At 38.5% G+C, this 19,985-nt stretch overlaps 1 protein-coding gene across 3 annotated transcripts in view; it reads left to right on the forward strand.

Annotated features, from left to right (window-relative positions):
• The window catches only part of IMMP2L (inner mitochondrial membrane peptidase subunit 2), a 921,351-nt gene extending 910,880 nt beyond the window's left edge, over positions 1–10,471 (forward strand). For all 3 annotated transcript variants that reach the window (XM_043463178.1, XM_043463176.1, XM_043463175.1), the window contains one exon: positions 9,729–10,471. In XM_043463178.1, coding sequence (XP_043319113.1) covers positions 9,729–9,866 — 138 coding nt within the window. In that variant the 3' untranslated portion in view covers positions 9,867–10,471. The remainder of the gene's footprint in view (positions 1–9,728) is intronic.
• The last annotated feature ends 9,514 nt before the right edge of the window (positions 10,472–19,985 follow it).

Raw genomic sequence — 19,985 nt, forward strand, 5'->3', positions numbered from 1 at the left:
AAGCTGGAAGAGTGTTCTGTAAACTGTAGTCCTGTGAAAAGGGGTGAAAGGAACCAGAGTAACACACCTGTGCCCCTGGCACTTGAATCAGAAGCAGGGCCCATGAAGGCTGTGTCTATCAGATGCCAAAATAACTTCTCAGTGGAGCCAAGTCAATCAAAGACAGTCAGTTCACTGTAATTTTAGTCCATGTGGTTTCTTGGCATCTTGTGGACCAAACAAACCAATTGACTGATAACACTGATCACTTTCCAACCAGTAATCCCAGTGTTTCCCAGAGAAGGGATTGCTAAAGAAGGAGCAGGACTATACAGCGGGTGTTTATAATGATCCCCTGGATACAAAATAAAGTAAGACTTTGGATCTAAAAGATAAGAATTTAAGCTTTACCTAACATTTGCTTTTATAGAGTATTAACACTAATATATGTATAAATTATTTTGATATAATTTTATATTTACATATTATATGGATAATTTAAAATATGTGAATACAAGTATTTTTGCTGGTGGGGTACACAAACTTGTTTGTTTGTTATTCTAGATCCTTGATTCCCCATCTTTAGGCAACAGAGTTTTGTAAAGGCTCCTTAATACATGTAAATGGACCTATTTTCTCATTCAGTAGATACTAAAAGTACGATAATCTGCTAAGGGTTTATAATGTTTTATTTAATATAGTTTTAGTACTCTGTTTTAAGGTTTACTGTAAAAGTGAATTCCTCTAGCCTAAGAATATTGTGAATCTATTGGAGGAGACACATCTACACAGGGTCACAAAAGAACAAAGAGACAGGAGCATCGGGTACCAATAAAATATTAGGTTGGTCGGTCAGAGTATTTAAGATATTGAAAAAAATTGTGTATGCATAAACTCTCTCTCTCTCTCCTTAATAACAATTTTTTTTTTTCCTTTTTCTCATCCTCCTTTGTTCCCCTATTTTGGGTGAATATTGGGATATCTCAGGAACTGGCTTCCAGGAATGTTTCTTTTATTTATGTCTGTATTGGTTTGGTAGGGCTGCCATAACAAAATACCACATACTGCAGGACTTAAGCAACAAATTTTCTCATAGTTCTGGAGCCTAGAAGTCCAAGATCATAGTGTTGGTGAGTCTGGTTGCTTCCAAGGCCTCTCTCATTGGCATGCAAGTGGCTATCCTTCTGCTATGTCCCCACATGGTCTTTCCTTTGTCCACATGCAACTCTGTTATCTCTTTGTGTGTCTTAATCTGCTTTTCTTACAAGCATACCATCAGATCGGGTTAGGGCCAAGGCCCTATCTCCAAATACAGTCACATTCTGAGGTGTTTGGGGTTAGAGCTTCAATATATGAATTTGGGGGAACACAATTCAGTGCATAATGTGCATTTCTTTTTTATATCAGTCCCACAGGAAAGTATGTGGGACTCAGCAATATCAAGAAGAAGTATGATTAGGGTGACCATACCTTGATTTGTCCAGGAAGGTCCTGAACAAATTTTTATCCTGACTTAATTTAAAAAGTGCCCCCACTGACTGTCAGAAGTCTCTCATTTGTATGATAAATTATATTGTAATCCTGTTATAGAGTTCTCAGAGCCAGAGGGCATGTATTAGAGCTTCAGCTCCAAAATCTGTGTGGTTGAACCTAGGTGTCCTCAACTATGAAGTAGAGACAACAGTAGTACCTGCATCAGGGTTATTGAGAGAATTAAATGAGTCAGTATGTATAATTCCTTCAGGACTCTGCCCTGAGTATAGTCAGCACTGTGTGTGTGACCCTGAGTAAGCACAGAGGAGATGTTTGTCAGGGGTGACTATATTTGTCAGGTGTAATGGTTAATTTTGTGTGTCAACTTGGCTGGGCCCAAGTTTGGTCAAACATCCTTCTGGATGTTTCTATGAGAGTCGTTTTGGATGTGATTTACATTTAGATGGTGGACTTTGAAAGCAGGTTGGATAAGTCACACTCACATATTAGAGATCAGTCAGTTGAAGGCCTGAAGAGAACAAGGGCTGACATTCCCTCAACCAGGAAAGAATTTACCAGCAGATTACCTTTGAACTTAAACTTCAACTCTTTCCTGAGTCCCTAGCCTACTGGTCTTCTGCATCAGATTTTGGATTCACCAACCTCCGTAACTGTGTGATCTAATTTCTTAATTCTGTGTCTATATATACACACATCTTATTGGTTGTTTCTTCTGTAGGACCACCCCTAACACAGTATGTGTGGACACCAAAGCTATACCTGAAAAGAACTTATAATTTTTAAAAGTTTAATATATTTCTGGATTTTTATGCCCTTTTAAATTCACTGTGTTCTTTGCATGTCTATGTACATACCAATAAAAAAGATCAAATGACAAGATAGCTAAGAGAGTGACTAGGCACTTTCTATATTAATCACAGTCTTTAAAAAACACTTATATTCTGCATTCACATACCATGTTTTAAAATGATACTGACATTATCCATCTGTGGGAATTTTCACCATTATTTATAATTATGATGATGAATCATTTTTTTCAGGAAGTGAGAGTAGTATCTTTAATAAATGGAATAAAATTATAATAGGTTTTGGTAAAATGAATGATTAAAAAAAAAACTGAATCACTATGTTAAAACTGAGCTCCAAAACTAGGAAATCAGGCAAATATGTTGGCAAGAGTTCAGCCAAGTTAAAAGACTGGCAGATCAAACCTTAGGGAAAAAGTTAAACAAGTTGGAAAAGCAAATAAAGGCTTGAGGAACAACCGAGCAGCAGCTATCAAATCTAAAAAGGGTTACTGTGGAGGGGATGGAGACCAGCTGTTCTCTAGCTTAGCTGAGCCCAGACAAGAACAAAAATAGATAAGAACGGCAGTGTGGCAGACCATTTAGAGCTACGCTTCTGCAGTTAATTTGGTTAGAATGGTTACTTAGGATGTTCCAAATATACTTAAAAGTCTTTAGAGTTGGTTAGGTTTACCTTTTCTTGGTGTGAAGCCAAGTGGAAAACCCAGATCTAGATTTCTCGTGGGGTTAATCAGGATTGCCTGGATGTGGGGTAGAGCTTTTGTAAAAGCTACAGGCTCCATTTCTATGAAATGATAGGAAGTGATTTCCAGGATGTGCTGTTAAGAATAAAAGTACCATCAAAAGGGAATATGCATAATAGTAGCTACCTTCAGTATGAGAGATAGGGAAATAATGTATATGTGTGTGTGTATATAAATGTATATACATAATATATATAGACATAATAAATATGTACACATAAAAATATATATATAGATACACACAGATAGATAAAAACTGATAAATATATGTATTTGGTTTTCTTTACTGGAAAAGAAGGATAAATCAGAAATTAATGAATATAGTTATCCTACTAGAGAGGTAAGATAGCAGATACTGGAATTTCTCTGTGTGCATTTTTGTTAGTTTATTCGTTTCTTATTGCTGCTATAATAGATCGCAAGATTAGTGGCTTAAGATGACATGAGTGTATAACTTTACAGTTCTGGAGGTCAGAAGTCCAAAATGGGTCTCACTGGGCTAAAATTCAAGTGTCAGCAGGGCTGGCTTCATTCTGGAAGCTCTAGGGGATAATTTGTTTCCTTGCCAGCTTGCAGAGTCCACCTGAATTCCTTGGCTCATGGCCCTGTTCTACATCTGCATCTTCAAATCTCTCTCTGAATCTGACCCTTCTACCTAGCTGGTCTACATTTAAGATCTTTGTGATTACATGTGTCCATGGGCTCATATAGGATAGTCTTCTTATCCTCAGATCTGCTTAGTAACCTTAATTCCCATTTTGTCCTGAGATATTCCATATTCACCATGTCTGGGGGACCGGTATGTGCACGTCTTTGGAGGTGTGTGTGGGGGCATTATTCTGCATACCATACCTTATGAACCATTTAAATGTTTATTCAAAAATAAAACTGAATCAAAAAGGATAACAAAAGCGAACTCTAAAATTGAATACAAATAGAAACAAATGGGCTTAACCATATGTCAAAAGGAAACATAACTGTATTTGGAAGGAGACAGACTAGATTCAAGTTTTTTTGAACACAGGACTTTGCCAATATACTGGAATTATTTTAAAGACTGAAATACTTGCAAAGAAATCTCGATTTTTACTGAATAAATTTGTTGTTGGTATTAGTTATAGTGAACTCAAAACTACCCTTTTATATGTATTGTAGGGTAGTGTAAATGTTGTTATGGGGAGACAGAGCATTCACTATATAATAAGGGAGACAGAAATTTGAAATGCAGGAAAGTGAGAAGGATGCCTGTGGTATGGGGCTTTTTATGTCCATCCCCTGAAATGGCATAGATTGACACCACCAGGAGCAAGCAGCACATCTACTGCCTTGGTTTCTAACCAGCATTCATTGGTAAGAGAAATCAAAGCCTCCTTAAAGAGATGTCTAATTTCAGATGGAACAGGTTTAAAGTACAAGAGCGGACTTCCCTGATGCCCAGTGGTTAAGAATCTGCCTTGCAATGCAGGAGACATGGGTTCAATCCTTGGTCAGGGAACTAAGATACCACATGTCCTGGAGCAACTAAGCCCACCTGCTGCAATTACTGAAGCGCACACATTGCAATCAAGATCCAGCACAGTCAAATAAATAATATATAAACAATAAAATAGAGTTTTAAAAACTAAAGTACAATCAAAAAAGCAAGAGAGTTCCAGAAAAACATCTATTTCTGCTTTATTGACTATGCCAAAGCCTTTGACTGTGTGGATCACAATAAACTGTAGAAAATTCTGAAAGAGATGGGAATACCAGACACCTGACCTGCCTCTTGAGAAACCTGTATGCAGGTCAGGAAGCAACAGTTAGAACTGGACATGGAACAACAGACTGGTTCCAAATAGGGAAAGGTGTACATCAAGGCTGTATATTGTCACCCTGCTTACTGAACTTATATGCAGAGTACATCATGAGAAACGCTAGGCTGCATGAAGCACAAGCTGGAATCAAGATTGCCAGGAGAAATATCAATAACCTCAGATATGCAGATGACACCACTCTTACAGCAGAAAGTGAAGAAGAACTAAAGAGCCTCTTGATGAAAGTAAAAGAGGAGAGTGAAAAAGTTGGCTTAAAGTTCAACATACAGAAAACAAAGATCATGGCATCCAGTCCCATCACTTCATGGCAAACAGATGGGGAAGCAGTGGAAACAGTGGCTTAGTTTATTTTTTTGGGCTCCAAAATCACTGCAGATGGTGATTGCAGCCATGAAATTAAAAGATGCTTACAGCTTGGAAGTAAAGTTATGACCAACCTAGACAACATATTAAAAATGCAGAGACATTACTTTGTCAACAAAGGTCCGTCTATTCAAGGCTATGGTTTTTCCAGTAGTTATGTATGGATGTGAGAGTTGGACTATAAAGAAAGCTGAATGCTGAAGAATTGATGCTTTTGAACTGTGGTGTTGGAGAAGACTCTTGAGAGTCCCTTGAACTGCAAGGAGATCCAACCAGTCCATCCTAAAGGAGATCAGTCCTGGGTGTTCATTGGAAGGACTGATGTTGAAGCTGAAACTCCAACATCAAACTCCAACATTTGGCCACCTGATGCAAAGAGCTGACTCATTTGAAAAGACCCTGATGTTGGGAAAGATTGAAGGCAGGAGGAGAAGGGGATGACAGAGGATGAGATGGTTAGATAGCATCACTGGCTCAAGGGACATGAGTCTGGGTAAACTCTGGGAGTTGGTGATGGACAGGGAGGCCTGCCATGCTGCGGTCCATGGGGTCACAAAGAGTCAGACACGATTGAGTGACTGAAGTGAACTGAAAGCCAATAATACCTAGTGGGACCAAAACGTTAGGATGTGCTTAAAGATTCATGGAGACATGTCCAAAAATTAACAACTTTCACTGGCCCAATGTAGAATATTTGAGTATCAAACAAACCAAAACATAGTAAGATTTTGAATTAAAAAGGAATCTTTTGTGTTAAAATATAGGCATTTGAAGTTGGGAGGGACAGAACTTTTTAAGAGAAAATGGAAATGAATAAATATAAACGAAATAAATTTGGAAAGCCACTTTTCTGTAATCATGAATGTAATAATTGTTTCAGGCAGGATAATGGATGTTAAATTTTAGATGGTTTCTAAATCCTCTTCCTTCAGAGAGCAGTGAGATTATATTATTATTAATTACAAAAGGAAGATTATTAATTTACAATAGAGAAACATGATCAATATCACCTTAAATGATCAAACAATAATGAGGTGAACCAATATTTGTGCCTCCTGATGTGATAAAATGGGAAGGATTATTGTTGTTTAGTCGCTAAGTCATGTCCAGCTCTTTGTGACCCCATGGACTGCAGTCCACCAGGCTCCTCTGTCCGTGGGATTTCTCAGGCAAGAATAGTAGAGTGGGTTGCTGTTTCCTTCTCCAGGAGATCTTCCTGACTCAGGGATTGAACCTGCATCTCCTGCATTGGCAGGCAGATTCTTAACTACTGAGAGACCTGGGAAACCCCCAAAGATAGTAAGATTTTGAATTTAAAAAGGAATCTCTTATGTTAAAATATAAGCATTTGAGACTGGCAGGGACAGCACTTTTTAAAGGAAGAATGGAAACTAGTAAATATGAAAGAAATAAAAAAAATTGGAAAACCACTCTTTTATAATCCTCCATGTAGTAATTGTTGCAGGCAGCCCAATCAGCAGCTGCGAAAATTATTTTAGATGCTTTAGAAACCATTTTCCTTCAGAGAGCAGTGAGATATGTTATTAACATACAGGGTATTTACATGTTTCAAAATATCATCCCCTCAGTTACTTTTTAGTTACCAAAAAAAAAAAAAAATGACTGATTTACAATAGAGAAACCTGATCAACATCACCTTAATCAAATGATCAAACTTCACATGACAGCAATGGGATGAACTAATATTTTGTGCCTCCTGATGTGATAAAATGGGATGGGTACAATACCAGTTATATGATATTCTTGCCAAGAACACTTCATTTGACTCTAATCAGGAGGGGGAAAATTGGGCAATTACAGATGTAGGACCTCAAGATTAACCCAAATGTGAATTGAAGTATCACAGGGACAATCGTGATTCAATTTGTGATCCTCAATTAAGAATTTTAAAAATAGAAGAACTTTAAAAGACATTATTTGGACAGTTAAAATTGTATATGGGCTGTATATTGAATAATTTTATATCAACATTAAATACCTTGCATATAAAGTGTTCCTGTAGGGAAGAGTCTTCTTAGGATGTCTATGTTGAAGAATTTGGGGATAAATTCAGCATGGTGACAACTTCAAGTGATACAGTGAAAAGTATGTGTACAAATACATATACAGACATAATGAGAGGGGAAGGAAGGCAGCAAAATGTAAATAACTGATAAGTTTTGGTGACTAGAACTGTTTTTTACACAAAATTTTCTAATTTTCTGTAGGTTTGATTTTTAAAGTAGCAACTGAAGAAAAATTCCTTTATTGGGCCCATGGGCTTCTTATTTCCCTTTGGGCTGATTTTGTTTATATTTCAAGTTGTTGTGAATGTTTTCTTTTTTCTTAATGTTTGTGGTTATCTCTTTGGAAGTGTCTCCCTTGACTTTCACATCTAAATTTCTGGGCAATGTGATTCTTCAAATGCATATAAACAGAACTTTAATGAAAGCAATGTTGTATGTCAATCTCTATGGAGCTCCAATTTATAGGAAAAACACTTGAAAATAAAATGGACACATAGTTACCTGGTTCAGTGATGATACTCAATATGAGTATGTTTTATAATTTTTTACATCCCTTAAAATATTACTTGATAGCTGGTTCCCACTAGCTGTTTTACACGTGGTGGTGTATATATGTCAATCCTAATCTCCTAATTCCATCCACCCTCACCTTCCCTGTGTCCAGCTGTCCATTCTCTATATTTGCATCTCATCCCTGCCCTGAAAATAGGTTCATCTATACCATTTTTCTAGATTCCACATACATGCATTAATATATGATAATTGTTTTCCTCTTTCTGACTTTACTCTGTATGACAGACTCTAGGTTCATCCATATCTCTTCAACAAATGACCCAGTTTTGTTCCTTTCTATGGCTGAGTAATATTCCATTGTAGATGGGGAATGTGGGAGGGGGGGCCAAGAGGAGGAGATATAAATATACATATAGCTGATTCACTTCCTTGCATAGCAGAAACTAACACAAAATTGTAAAGCAATTATCCTCCAATACTTGATGGTTTCCCTGGTGGCTCATGTGGTAAAGAATCTGCCTGCAATGCAGGAGACCTGGCTTTGATCCCTGGGTCAGGAAAATTCCATGGAGAAGGGCATGACAACCCACTCCAGGATTCTTGCCTAGGAAATCCCATGGACAGAGTGGCCTGCTGGGCTACAGTCCATGGGATTGCAAAGAGTTGGATGTGACTGAGCAACTAACACTTTGGCTTTGATTTTTGATAACACCAACAAAGGATACAGATTTCCACGCCCTCCATCAGACCTGTGAAGGGTAATCTCTGAGCGTAGGGCCTAGCTCTGCATTTTCATCAGGTTTCCCACAGTCTTTTGAGCACTGAATTTCATGTCCCTGACACATCTTTAAGGGCCTCCTCCTTCTCAGGACTCAGTCTTACAACCTCTAGGGAAAGCTCCCTTCCCTTATCTCCTCTTCCACCCTGGTACATCCTTTTACCATCTGCAGTGATCTTCATAGATTTTCCTCCACTTATGATGGGGTTATGCCCTGAGAAGCCATTGAAGGTTAAAAACATTTTAGGTAAAAAGACTGCACTTAATTCATCTAACCTATCTTAAACGTGCTCAGAACATTAAACATTAGCCTACAGTGGGAAAAGTTACCTAACAAAAAGCCTATGTTGTAATAAAGTACTGAATATCTTATGCAAGTTATTGAATACTGTACTGAAAGTGAAAAACAGAATGATTGTAAGTGTATCGGTTGTTTACCCTTGGGATTGTTTGGCCCAAAGCCACTGCCCAGCATTACAAGAGAGTATCAGTATCATATTGTATATTGCTAGCCTGGGAAAAAATCAAAATTGGAAGTATTGTTTCTAGTGAACACATCTCACTTTCACACATCATAAAGTCAAAAAATCCTGAGTCAAACCATCATCAGTTGAGGACCACATACTGGATTTTCCCCTTGTTTCCCACCTTCTCCATGAGCACTGAATTTCACATTGTTCCATGTACTCTGTGGAAGCACCTTACCCAGTCTCACACCTAACTCCTGCTACTCATCCAGTAGGTGGGACAGTATTTCTTTTTTAAACAAAATATAGATTTTTTTAAAGGTATCTCTGCTCCCCACCCCACTCAAATGCCTCTCTGAGATACCGGGAGCTCTGGCAGAAACTCTGAGAATGTAAACCAGATCCATACTCACTGGGGTTTGCAGCCTCTAAAGCAGGACTCTTAAGCCCTAAAGCCAGCCTCCATGGCTTGGTGGCTATGTGACTTAAGGAAATGGCAGCCTACTCCAGTATTCTCTTATGCAAAAAAGGGGATAATATCAGTACCTACCTCAAAAGGTTGTATTAAAGGTATTTACATATATAAAGAACCTAGAAAAATCCCAGTAAGTGTTTATTCTCTTAATCATCATCTTTCCATGGACTATCAGACCTGGATCAAATTCTGCTTTCAAAATGTTAATGATGAGCCTATATAAAAGAATATCTTTCTTGCTTTCTTTGTGTCTCTCGTGAGTTCAGGTTTCCCTAGGACTCCTGCATGCCCATGCTACACATATCCTGTGGCCTCCAGAGCGCTGGCAGAAATTAGAGTCTGTTCTTCCTCCAGAGCGCTCGCCGGTTCAGAGTGAAGAGGACTGCCTTCAAGGATCCCTCTAAGCTACTGCCACGGGGAGGCACCGCGGCCACCAGTCCCTGAAGTGGGCTGAAGAACAGCACTGAAAAGGGCAAAGCTTCTTACAAGAAATATTTCTATCTCATTAAGATGATCTGTATTATTAGAGTTTTAAAATATTAAACAGTATTAAATGATACCTGATTTTATGTTAAATTGTAATACAGTGTTTAATGTCCCCAAAATGCAGACTTTTAGAAATATGAAAATTTTATTCCCAAATGTCTCAAGGGGGATACATTTTGGGTTTTTATGCATACATGTTCTATTCATTGTTAGATTTTGATTTGGGAGCTTTCTGCTGGAAGAATGTGAAAACTAATATTTGATGAAAGTAGATAACTATTCGTTTACTCTTAAGACGGAGCATGAAGAAACATTATACACATAGTGATAGGAATAACATTATAATTGACAGTATCTACAATGCAGTGACTGCAAGTTAGGAAGAACAGCAAACTATGATGCAAAAATAAAACATTGATTCGTTCATGTACTGTTTTGGGTGTTTAACATTAAACCGGTAATAGTCCATTAATAAAGAATATATTCTTTCTTTTTGGAAATAAAGAATTAAAATGTTGGGGAACCAGGCCTCTCAGTATTTTTACACAACCAAATCTTTCTTCCTGGCTCTCTTTTAATCCAAAATCTCTTAGTAATCTCATGCCTATTCACACTGATGAGTAAACCTATCTTTCAGTATTTGGCCACTATTTGGTAAAATGTTCTGAGTGACATGGAAAAATCACTTCAACCAAGTCTGATTGTTTTTTTTCCCTCCTAGTGATTTTTCAGTGCTCCTGTCTATAGTTCTGAAATCACCTACTAAACAGGGGGGCAATCCTGACAGATTTTATCATTGTAGAGCTAAGAAGGTAGATTCTCCATATGCAAGCCTGCGTTTATGAAGCCTTTCTTTTTTTTTCCTCCCATTGGCTGGAGGTTTGTGCTTGTGGAAACTGCATCTCTAGATCAATCTCCTCTGCATGCCTGGCCTCGTTTCCTTTTGTTTCATCAGCAGATAAGATGCCAAACAAGAACTGACCATCTTGCAAATGTGGACGCAAACTCATTATTAGCTAGCAGACACAGAAAGAGCAACCACAAAAAACATATGCATATTGAGAGCATATGTTACTAATAATGATTCATTAGCATCATAATAGCTAGTTCAACGCACATCAGTGAATACTTATACACTAAGATTGGTCAACATTATCATTTAAAAAAAAAGACCTGCTTAATATCTCTTGATGAATCTATATTATCCTTATGAGTTCTTCTTTTCCATTTCCCTCTCTTCCCCAACATAAGCTTCACACTCTGGCCTTTAACTGCAAATTACCAAATTCTCATTGCTATTTCAAGGCTTGTAACTTTTTTCCCTTGGTAAAGTGCATCCCCTAGGATTATCTGTAAAATATTGAGTGCACAAAAGTATTAACCCTTTAGTTGCTAGAACATAGGAAAGTCCAGGGACTATGGAAGATAGGATTGGGGGAGATAATGAAGCGAGATAGAGAACAAATAAAGGGGTACCTGGATTAGCTGCTACTTATCCTGCTATGACTTCCCTGGTGGCTCAGATGGTAAAGTGTCTGCCTGCAATGTGGGAGACCTGGGTTCAATTCCTGGGTTGGCAAGATCCCCTGGAGAAGGAAATGGCAAACCACTCCAGTACTCTTACTGGAAGATTCCATAGACAGAGGAGCCTGGTAGGCCACAGTCCATGGGGTTGCAGAGAGTCATACACAATGGAGCAACTTCACTTTCACTTATCACTTTATCCTGCTGTGGAAGAATTTGATATTTTAACAGTTCAGCAAACTGTGTGTCAGCCTTATTACCTTATTGACTGACTGTGTTTTCCTATTCCAACTATTAATTCAAGATTGTAAATCTTAAGACAGGAGACAAATGCTCTTTCTATTTACTTTTGTATTCTCAAACCATCTAGCATATAACCAACAGAGTTAATATGTGATGCTTGTTGAACAACTCAGCTCATAAGCTACCTCCTCAAAGATGCAACTCTTGGCAGAGATTATAACTGTGTTACCTAGTATGTACTTTCATGAGTCCATCAATCACTCTAAATACTAAGAAGAAAGAGTTATTAACTGTCCACCACTCCCAGGGCACAGCAAGAAGTCATAGACCCAGGAGCCCAGTCTTTCTGTGAAAGAGGCCTATTAGCTTATATTCATAGCTATGATCCAAGGGTCAGGCTTCTAACTAAACATGTCTAAGAGGTAATCCTTTCCAGAGACCTCAGAGGGCAGGCACTATCATGGCACTCTCTGTCTGTTACATTCCAGAGCACCAGTATCTCCCAGAGAAGAACCGTACACATGTCTGCTGCCCTTGTTTTTTGTGACTGCCACTCTTGGGACACCCTTTGATCCCCTGACTCTGATGGCCAGCAGTGCTAGCATTCATGTCCCACAGAACTAACAATTGAAGAATCGCTTCTTGGCTGATTGTCACCCCTGGGCAAGGCATAGACAGGTGCCTAAAATAGATGACCACTCTTTCTGGGAAAGTGGCCCATTTGCTTGACCTGGAACTTTGGTCTGAGGGGCAGGGGTCTGGTTTGGCACACATCTAGGGGCCTTCTGAGATAAGGACACCAGGATAGAGGTGGGTGGGTGCCTTATTTGTGCTCTCCCTCTGCTTCATTCCAGGTTGCCAACATCTTCCAGAAGAAAGCTTGTATGACACTCTGATCTTTGTGACTGCCACACAAGAGACCCCTCTAGATTGCATGACTCTGGAGGACAGTAAAATTTACACTTGTGATCCCAAGGACTGTATGCATTTACATACTTTAAAAGCTGCTGCATGAAGGCCTAGCTTCCAAACCACTTGAATTTAGGTGCTGACTGATATCCTCCCCTCCACTGACAGGTCTTGGCACATCCTCAGCTAGCAAGAGCCACTAAATATAAGACAGACTGCAGGGACAATCACAAAGGATTGAGAAATAACTAACACTAAGGCAGAGCAGAACAATAAGGTTTATCTCCTTCACATGGCTACTCCTTTAAGACTGGTAGACATGGTTGTTTTATTGAGTGCATAGAAACCAACATGGAGAGTCAAGGAAAATGAAGAAATAGGAATATATTCCAAATGAAAGAACAAAATAAAACCTGAGAAAAAGTCGATAATGAAACAGATAAATAATTTACCTAAAAAAGTTTTCAAAATAGTGGTAATAAAGATGGTCCCCAAACATGGGAGAAGAATAAATGACCACAGAACTTCAACAAGGAGACAGAAAATATAAGAAAGTAAAGCAAAGAGAAGTCACAGAGCTAAATACAATAACTGAATTGAAAACTACACTAGAGGGATTCAATAGCAGACGAGATAGATGAAACAGATGAAAGGGTCAATGGAATTGAAAGCAGAGCAGTGGAACTCACACAATCAGAGCAGCAAAAAGAATAAAGAATGAAAAAGTGTGAAGATAGTTGAAAGGGATTATGGGACATCATCAAGCAGACCAATGTTTACATTATAGGGGTCCTATAGATGACTTATTTGAACAATGTCTGAAAAATTTCCAAACCTGAGGAAGGAAACAGACATCCAGATGCAGGAAACCTAGAAGTTCCAAAAAAGATGAACCTAAAGAGACCAAAACATGTTATGATTAAACTGTCAAAAGTAAAGACAAGAAGAAAATCAAAGCAGCAAGAGATAAACAACCTGTTATACAGGGGAAATCCTGTAAGTTTGTTAGCAGGTTTTTCAACAGAAACTATGTAGGCCAGAAGGATGTGACACAGTATACTTGAAATCCTGAAAGAAAACAAACAAAAACTTCCAACCAATAATATTCTACCTGGCAAAGTTGTTGAAGGAGAGGGAAAGAGTTTTCCAGACAAGCAAGAAGTAAAGGAGCTCAACAGCACTAAACAAACTTTACAAGAAAAGTTAAAGCGACTTCTTTAATCTAAAATGAAATGGTACTAATTAGTAACAGGAAAACATGAAAGTATAAATCTCATGAGTGAAGTTAAATATATAGTAAAATTCAGAATAATCTAATGTAAAGGTGGTAGATGAATCACTTATAAAGCTAGTATGAAGGTTAAAAGACAATGCTAAGAAAAATAACTATTAGCTACAATAATTAAAGGATACCCAAGATTAAAAAAGAATTGATACTTTTGAATTGTGGTGCTAGAGAAGACTCATGAGAGTCCCATGGATTACAAGGAGATCAAACCAGGCAATCCTAAGGGAAATCAACCCTGAATGTCCATTGGAAGGACTGACAGTGAAGATGAAGCTCCAATACTTTGACCACCTGATGCAAAGAGCCAACTCATTGGAAAAGACCCTGATGTTGGGAAAGATTGAAGGCAAAAGCAGAAGAGGGCAGCAGAGGATGAGAAGGTTAGATAGCATCACTGACTCAATGGACGTGAATCTGAGCAAACTCCAGAAGATAATGAAGGACAAGGAAGCCTGGCAGGCAGCAGTCCATGGGGTCACAAAGAGTCAGACATGGTTTAGCAACTGAACAACAACACTGAGATTGTCTATATTAGCTAAATAAAATGTCTATACATCCACAGCAATATATAGATTTACTGCAATCCCTATGAAAGATGCATGAATGGCATTTTTCACAGAACTAGGACAAATACTTCCAAAATGTGAATCCACAAAAGATTCTGAATTGCCAAAGCAATCTTGAGAATAAAGAACAAAGCTGGAGGTTTCACACTTCCTGACTTCACATTATACTCAAAGCTATAGTCATCAAAACAGTATGGTACTGACACAAGAAGAGACACAGAATAGAAATCCCAGAAATAAATCTATGCCCTTATGGTCAATTGATCTATAACAAAGGAGGCAAGAATATGCAATAGAGAAAAGACAATCTCTTCAATAAGCAGTACTGGGAAAACTAGACACTTATATGTAGATTGAAATTAGAACATTTCTCCTACCAAATTTCAATGGCATTTCTCACAGAAATATACCAATCCTAAAATTTACATAAAACCACAAAAGACACTGAATATCCAAAAGCAATCTTGAGAAAGTACAAACTTAAGCCACCATCTTCCTTGACTTCAACTATTGGGTTGGGCAAAATGATCATTTGGGTGCTTCCAAACTATCTTACAGAAAAGCCCAAATAAACTTTTTGGCCAACCCAATATAAGGAGAGAGAATATAGCAAGGAGATAAGAAAGCATTCTCAAATGAACAATGCATAGAAACAGAGGAAAGCAATAGAATGGGAAAGACTAAAGATCTTGTCAGGAAAATTAGAGATACCAAGGGAACATTTCATGCAAGGATGGGCACACTAAAGGACAGAAATGGCATGGACCTAACAGAAGCAGAAGATATTAAGAAGAGGTGGCAAGAATACACAGAAGAACTATACAGAAGAGATCTTAATGACTTAGATAACCATGATGGTTTCACTCACCTAGTGATGATGGATCACTCACCTAGAGCCAGACATCTTAGAGTACAAGGTCAAGTGGGCCTTAAAAAGCATCACTACAAACAAAGCTAGTGGAGGTGATAGAATTCCAACTGAGTTATTTCAAATCCTAAAAGATGATGCTGTTAAAGTGCTGCACTCAATATGCCAACAAATTTGGAAAACTCAACAATGGCCACAGGACTGGAAAAGGTCAGTTTTCATTCTAATCCCAAAGAAGAGCAGTGCCAAAGAATTTTCACACTCCTGCACAATTGCACTCATCTCACATGCTAGCAAGGTAAAGCTCAAAATTCTCCAAGCTAGGCTTCATGAGTATGTGGACTGAGAACTTCCAGATATTCAAGCTGGATTTAGAAAAGACAGAGGAACCAGAGATCAAATTGCCAACATCCATTGGGTCATAGAAAAAACAAGGGCATTCCAGAAATCATCTACTTCTGCATCATTGACTATGTTAAAATCTTTGACTGTGTGGATTACAAGTTGTGGAAAATTCTTAAAGAGAGAGGAATACCAGACCACCTTACCTGCCTCCCAAGAAACCTGCATGCAAATGAAGAAGCAAGACATGTTAGAACCAGACATGGAACAATGGACTAGTTCAAAATTGGGAAAGGAGTACATCGAAGCTGTATATTGTCACCCTGCTTATTTAACTTCTACACAGAGCACATCATGCGAGACGCTGGGCTGGATGATGCACAGTTGGAATCAAGATTGCTGGGAGAAATATCAATAGCCTCAGATATGTAGATGCTGCTGCTGCTAAGTCGCTTCAGTCATGTCCGACTCTGTGCAACCCCATAGATGGCAGCCCACCAGGCTCCCCCGCCCCTGGGATTCTCCAGGCAAGAACACTGGAATGGGTTGCCATTTCCTTCTCCAGTGCATGAAAGTGAAAAGTGAAAGTGAAATCACTCAGTCATGTCGGACTCTTAGCGACCCCATGGACTGCAGCCTACCAGGCTCCTCTGTCCATGGGATTTTCCAGGCAAGAGTACTGGAGTGGGGTGCCATTGCCTTCTCTGGATATGTAGATGATACTACTCTAATGGCAGAAAGTGAAAAAGAACTAAAGAACATCTTGATGAAAGTGAAAGAGGAGAGTGACAAAGCTGGCTTAAAACTCAGCATTCAAAAAACTAAAATCATGGCATCTGGTCCCATCATTTCATGGCAAATAGGTGGGGAAGCAATGGAAACAGTGACAGATTTTATTTCCTTGGGCTCCAAAATCACTATGGATGGTGACTGCAGGCATGAAATTAAAAGATGCTTGCTCCTTGGAAAAAAAGCTATGACAAACCTAGATGATATATTAAAAAGCAGAGATATCACAATGGTATGTATAGTCAAAGCTATGTTTTTCCCAGTAGTCATGTATGGATGTGAGAGTTGGACCATAAAGAAGGCTGAGCACCAAAGAATTGATGCTTTCAAACTGAGGTGCTAGAGAAGACTTTTGAGAGTCCCTTGGACAGGAAGGAGATCAAACCAGTCGATCTTAAAGGAAATCAACCTTGACTCTTCACTGGAAGGACTGATGCTGAAGCTCCAATACTCTAGCCACCTAATTCAAAGAGCTGAATCACTGGAAAAGACCCTGATGCTGGGAAAGACTGAAGGCAGGAAGAGAAGGGGGCATCAGAGGGTGAGATTTTTGGATGGCATCTTTGATTCAATGGATATGAGTTTGAGCAAACTCCAAGTGATAGTGAAGGATAGAGAATCCTGGCATCCTGCAGTCCATAGGGTCACAAACAGTTGGACATGACTGAGTGACCAAACAATAAATATACTACAAACTATAGTAATCAAAGCAGAATGGCCCTGGCATAGAAATAGACACATACTTCAAAGGAACAAAATGGCCCAGAAATAAACCCATGCCTATATCATCAATTCAGTTCAGTTCAGTTCAGTTGCTCAGTCATGTCCGACTCTTTGCGACCCCATGAATCGCAACACGCCAGGCCTCCCTGTCCATCACCAGCTCCCGGAATTTACTCAAACTCATGTCCATCGAGTCAGTGATGCCATCCAGCCATCTCATCCTCTGTCATCCCCTTCTCCACCTGCCCCCAATCCCTCCCAGCATCAGGGTCTTTTCCAGTGAGTCAACTCTTCGCCTGAGGTGGCCAAAGTACTGGAGTTTCAGCTTCAGCATCAGTCCTTCCAATGAGCACCCAGGACTGATCTTTAGGATGGACTGATTGGATCTCCTTACAGTCCAAAGGACTCTCAAGAGTCTTCTCCAACACCATAGTTCAAAAGCATCAATTTTTCAGCACTCAGCTTTCTTCACAGTCCAACTCTCACATCCATACATGACCACTGGAAAAACCATAGCCTTGACCAAATGGACCTTTATTGGCAAAGTAATGTCTCTGCTTTTTAATATGCTATCTAGGTTGGTCATAACTTTCCTTCCAAGGAGTAAGCATCTTTTAATTTCATGGCTGCAGTCACCATCTGCTGTGATTTTGGAGCCCCAAAAAAGAGTCTGACACTGTTTCCACTGTCTCCCCATCTATTTCCCATGAGGTAATTTGTTTATGAGAAAAGACCAATGATATACAATAGAGAAAGGACAGTTTTTCAATAAATGTTAGGCAAAGTGGACAGCCACAGGAAAAAGAATGAATCTGGACCACCATCTTCCACCATACACAAAAAAATGTCTCAAAATAGCTAAAAACTTGAACAACTGAAATCACTAACTCCTAGAAGAAAACATAGGTGGTAAGCTCCTTGACATTGGTCTTGGTGATGGTTTTTTGGAATTGACACCAAAAGCAAAAGCAACAAAAGCAAAATAAGCATGTAGGACTACATTAAACTAAAAGCTTCTGCACAGCAAAGGAGATTTATCAGCAAAATCAACCTACCAAATGGGATGAAACGTTGGCAAATATATGTCTTGTTAGGGTTTAATGTCCAGAACATATTTTTTAAAACTCATGAAATTCAATAGCTAAAGAAAAAAAAAATCCAAAGCCTCTTGGACATTTTTCCAAAGGAGACACATACATGACCAACAGTTACATACAAAGACATTCAACATCTCACTCATCAGGGAAATGCAAATCAAAATCACAATGAAATACCACCTTACACCAGATAAAACATCTGCCAAAAAGAAAAGAAGAGGGAGGATCTGGATAAAAGGGAACTTTTATGCACTGCTGGTGGGAATGTAAATTGGTACAGCCACTATGGAAAATATATAGACTTTCCTCAAATAATTAAAACTACCATAGGCTGTTGCTGTGTTAGTCGCTCAGTCGTGTCTGACTCTTTGCGACCCCATGGACTGTAGCCCACTAGGCTCCTCTGTCCATGGGATTCTCCAGGCAAGGATACTGGAGTGGGTTGCCATGCCCTCCTCCAAGGGATCTTCCTGACCCAGGGATCGAACCCAGGTCTCCTGCACTGCAGGCGGATTCTTTACCATCTGAGCACCAGGGAAGCCCATATTATACAACAATTCCACTTCTGGAAATTTCATCTGAAGAGAACAAAAACACTAAATCAAAGAGATACATCCACCTCCATTTTTATTGCAGCTCTAATAGAGTAGCCAGGCATAGATAGATACAACCTAAGTATCTATTGAAAGATGAACAAAGACACATGGGATATATATCCAATGGAATAGTATTCAACCATTTAAAAAATGGAGATCTTGCTATTTATTACAACATAGACCTTGAAAACATTATGCTAAGTGAAATAATTTATACAGAAAAAGAAAAATATTGTATGATTTCTCTTATATGTGAAAACCAAAAAAGGAAAAGAAAGAAGATGAAAAAAAGAAGCTCACAGGTACAGAAAACAAATTGGTGGTTGCCAGAGATGAAGAGGTGAGGTGTAAAATGGGTAACTTTCAGAAACTTTCAGCTATAAGTCATGGGGATGTGATATACAGCATGGCAGCTCTACTTAATGATACTGTATTGCATATATGAGCATTTCAGAGAATAGATCTTAGAAGTTCTTATCACTAGAAAAAAACTATGTATGGTGATACATGTTAACTAGACTTACTGTGGTGATCATTTCATAATACATGGAAATATGGAATCATTGTGTTGTATACGTGAAGTTAATATAATGCTATATGTAAATTATACCTCAATAAAAAAAATAATTTGGAGACACTCTTTTTCTACCTTGGATTTTGATTTCTTAATATCTTTTAAATTCTCTCCTCCCTGATGAATTCAAGAAGTGAAAGTGAAAGTGACTCAAGCTATAAATTTCTCACCAAAAGCTATTTTCCTGTACCATTTTTCTCCTTAAAACACATGAGAATAAACCTCTTAAAAATTTATATTTTAAAAGTCAGAAATCTCTCAAGCATCTCTCTTACAACTGACTTCCAATAAACAAAATCATCAGAAAAGTCCTTATTTTGCCAGATTTGCTCTTTCCTTCGTTAGTATGGTAGAGGTTTTAAGTAGTTCACCAAAATAATTTTCCTCTTTTTCCTCAAAATAACACTAAGTTATGTTTTCCAGGTTTCCCTGCAGTTAGTTACAACCAAGTTTCTGAGTTCTTGACACCTCAGATATGACTAAAAATGATTAATGTGTCTGGCACATAAAACCTCTCA

Source organism: Cervus canadensis, chromosome 3, assembly GCF_019320065.1.
Source record: "Cervus canadensis isolate Bull #8, Minnesota chromosome 3, ASM1932006v1, whole genome shotgun sequence".
NCBI classification, from domain to species: Eukaryota; Metazoa; Chordata; class Mammalia; order Artiodactyla; family Cervidae; genus Cervus; species Cervus canadensis.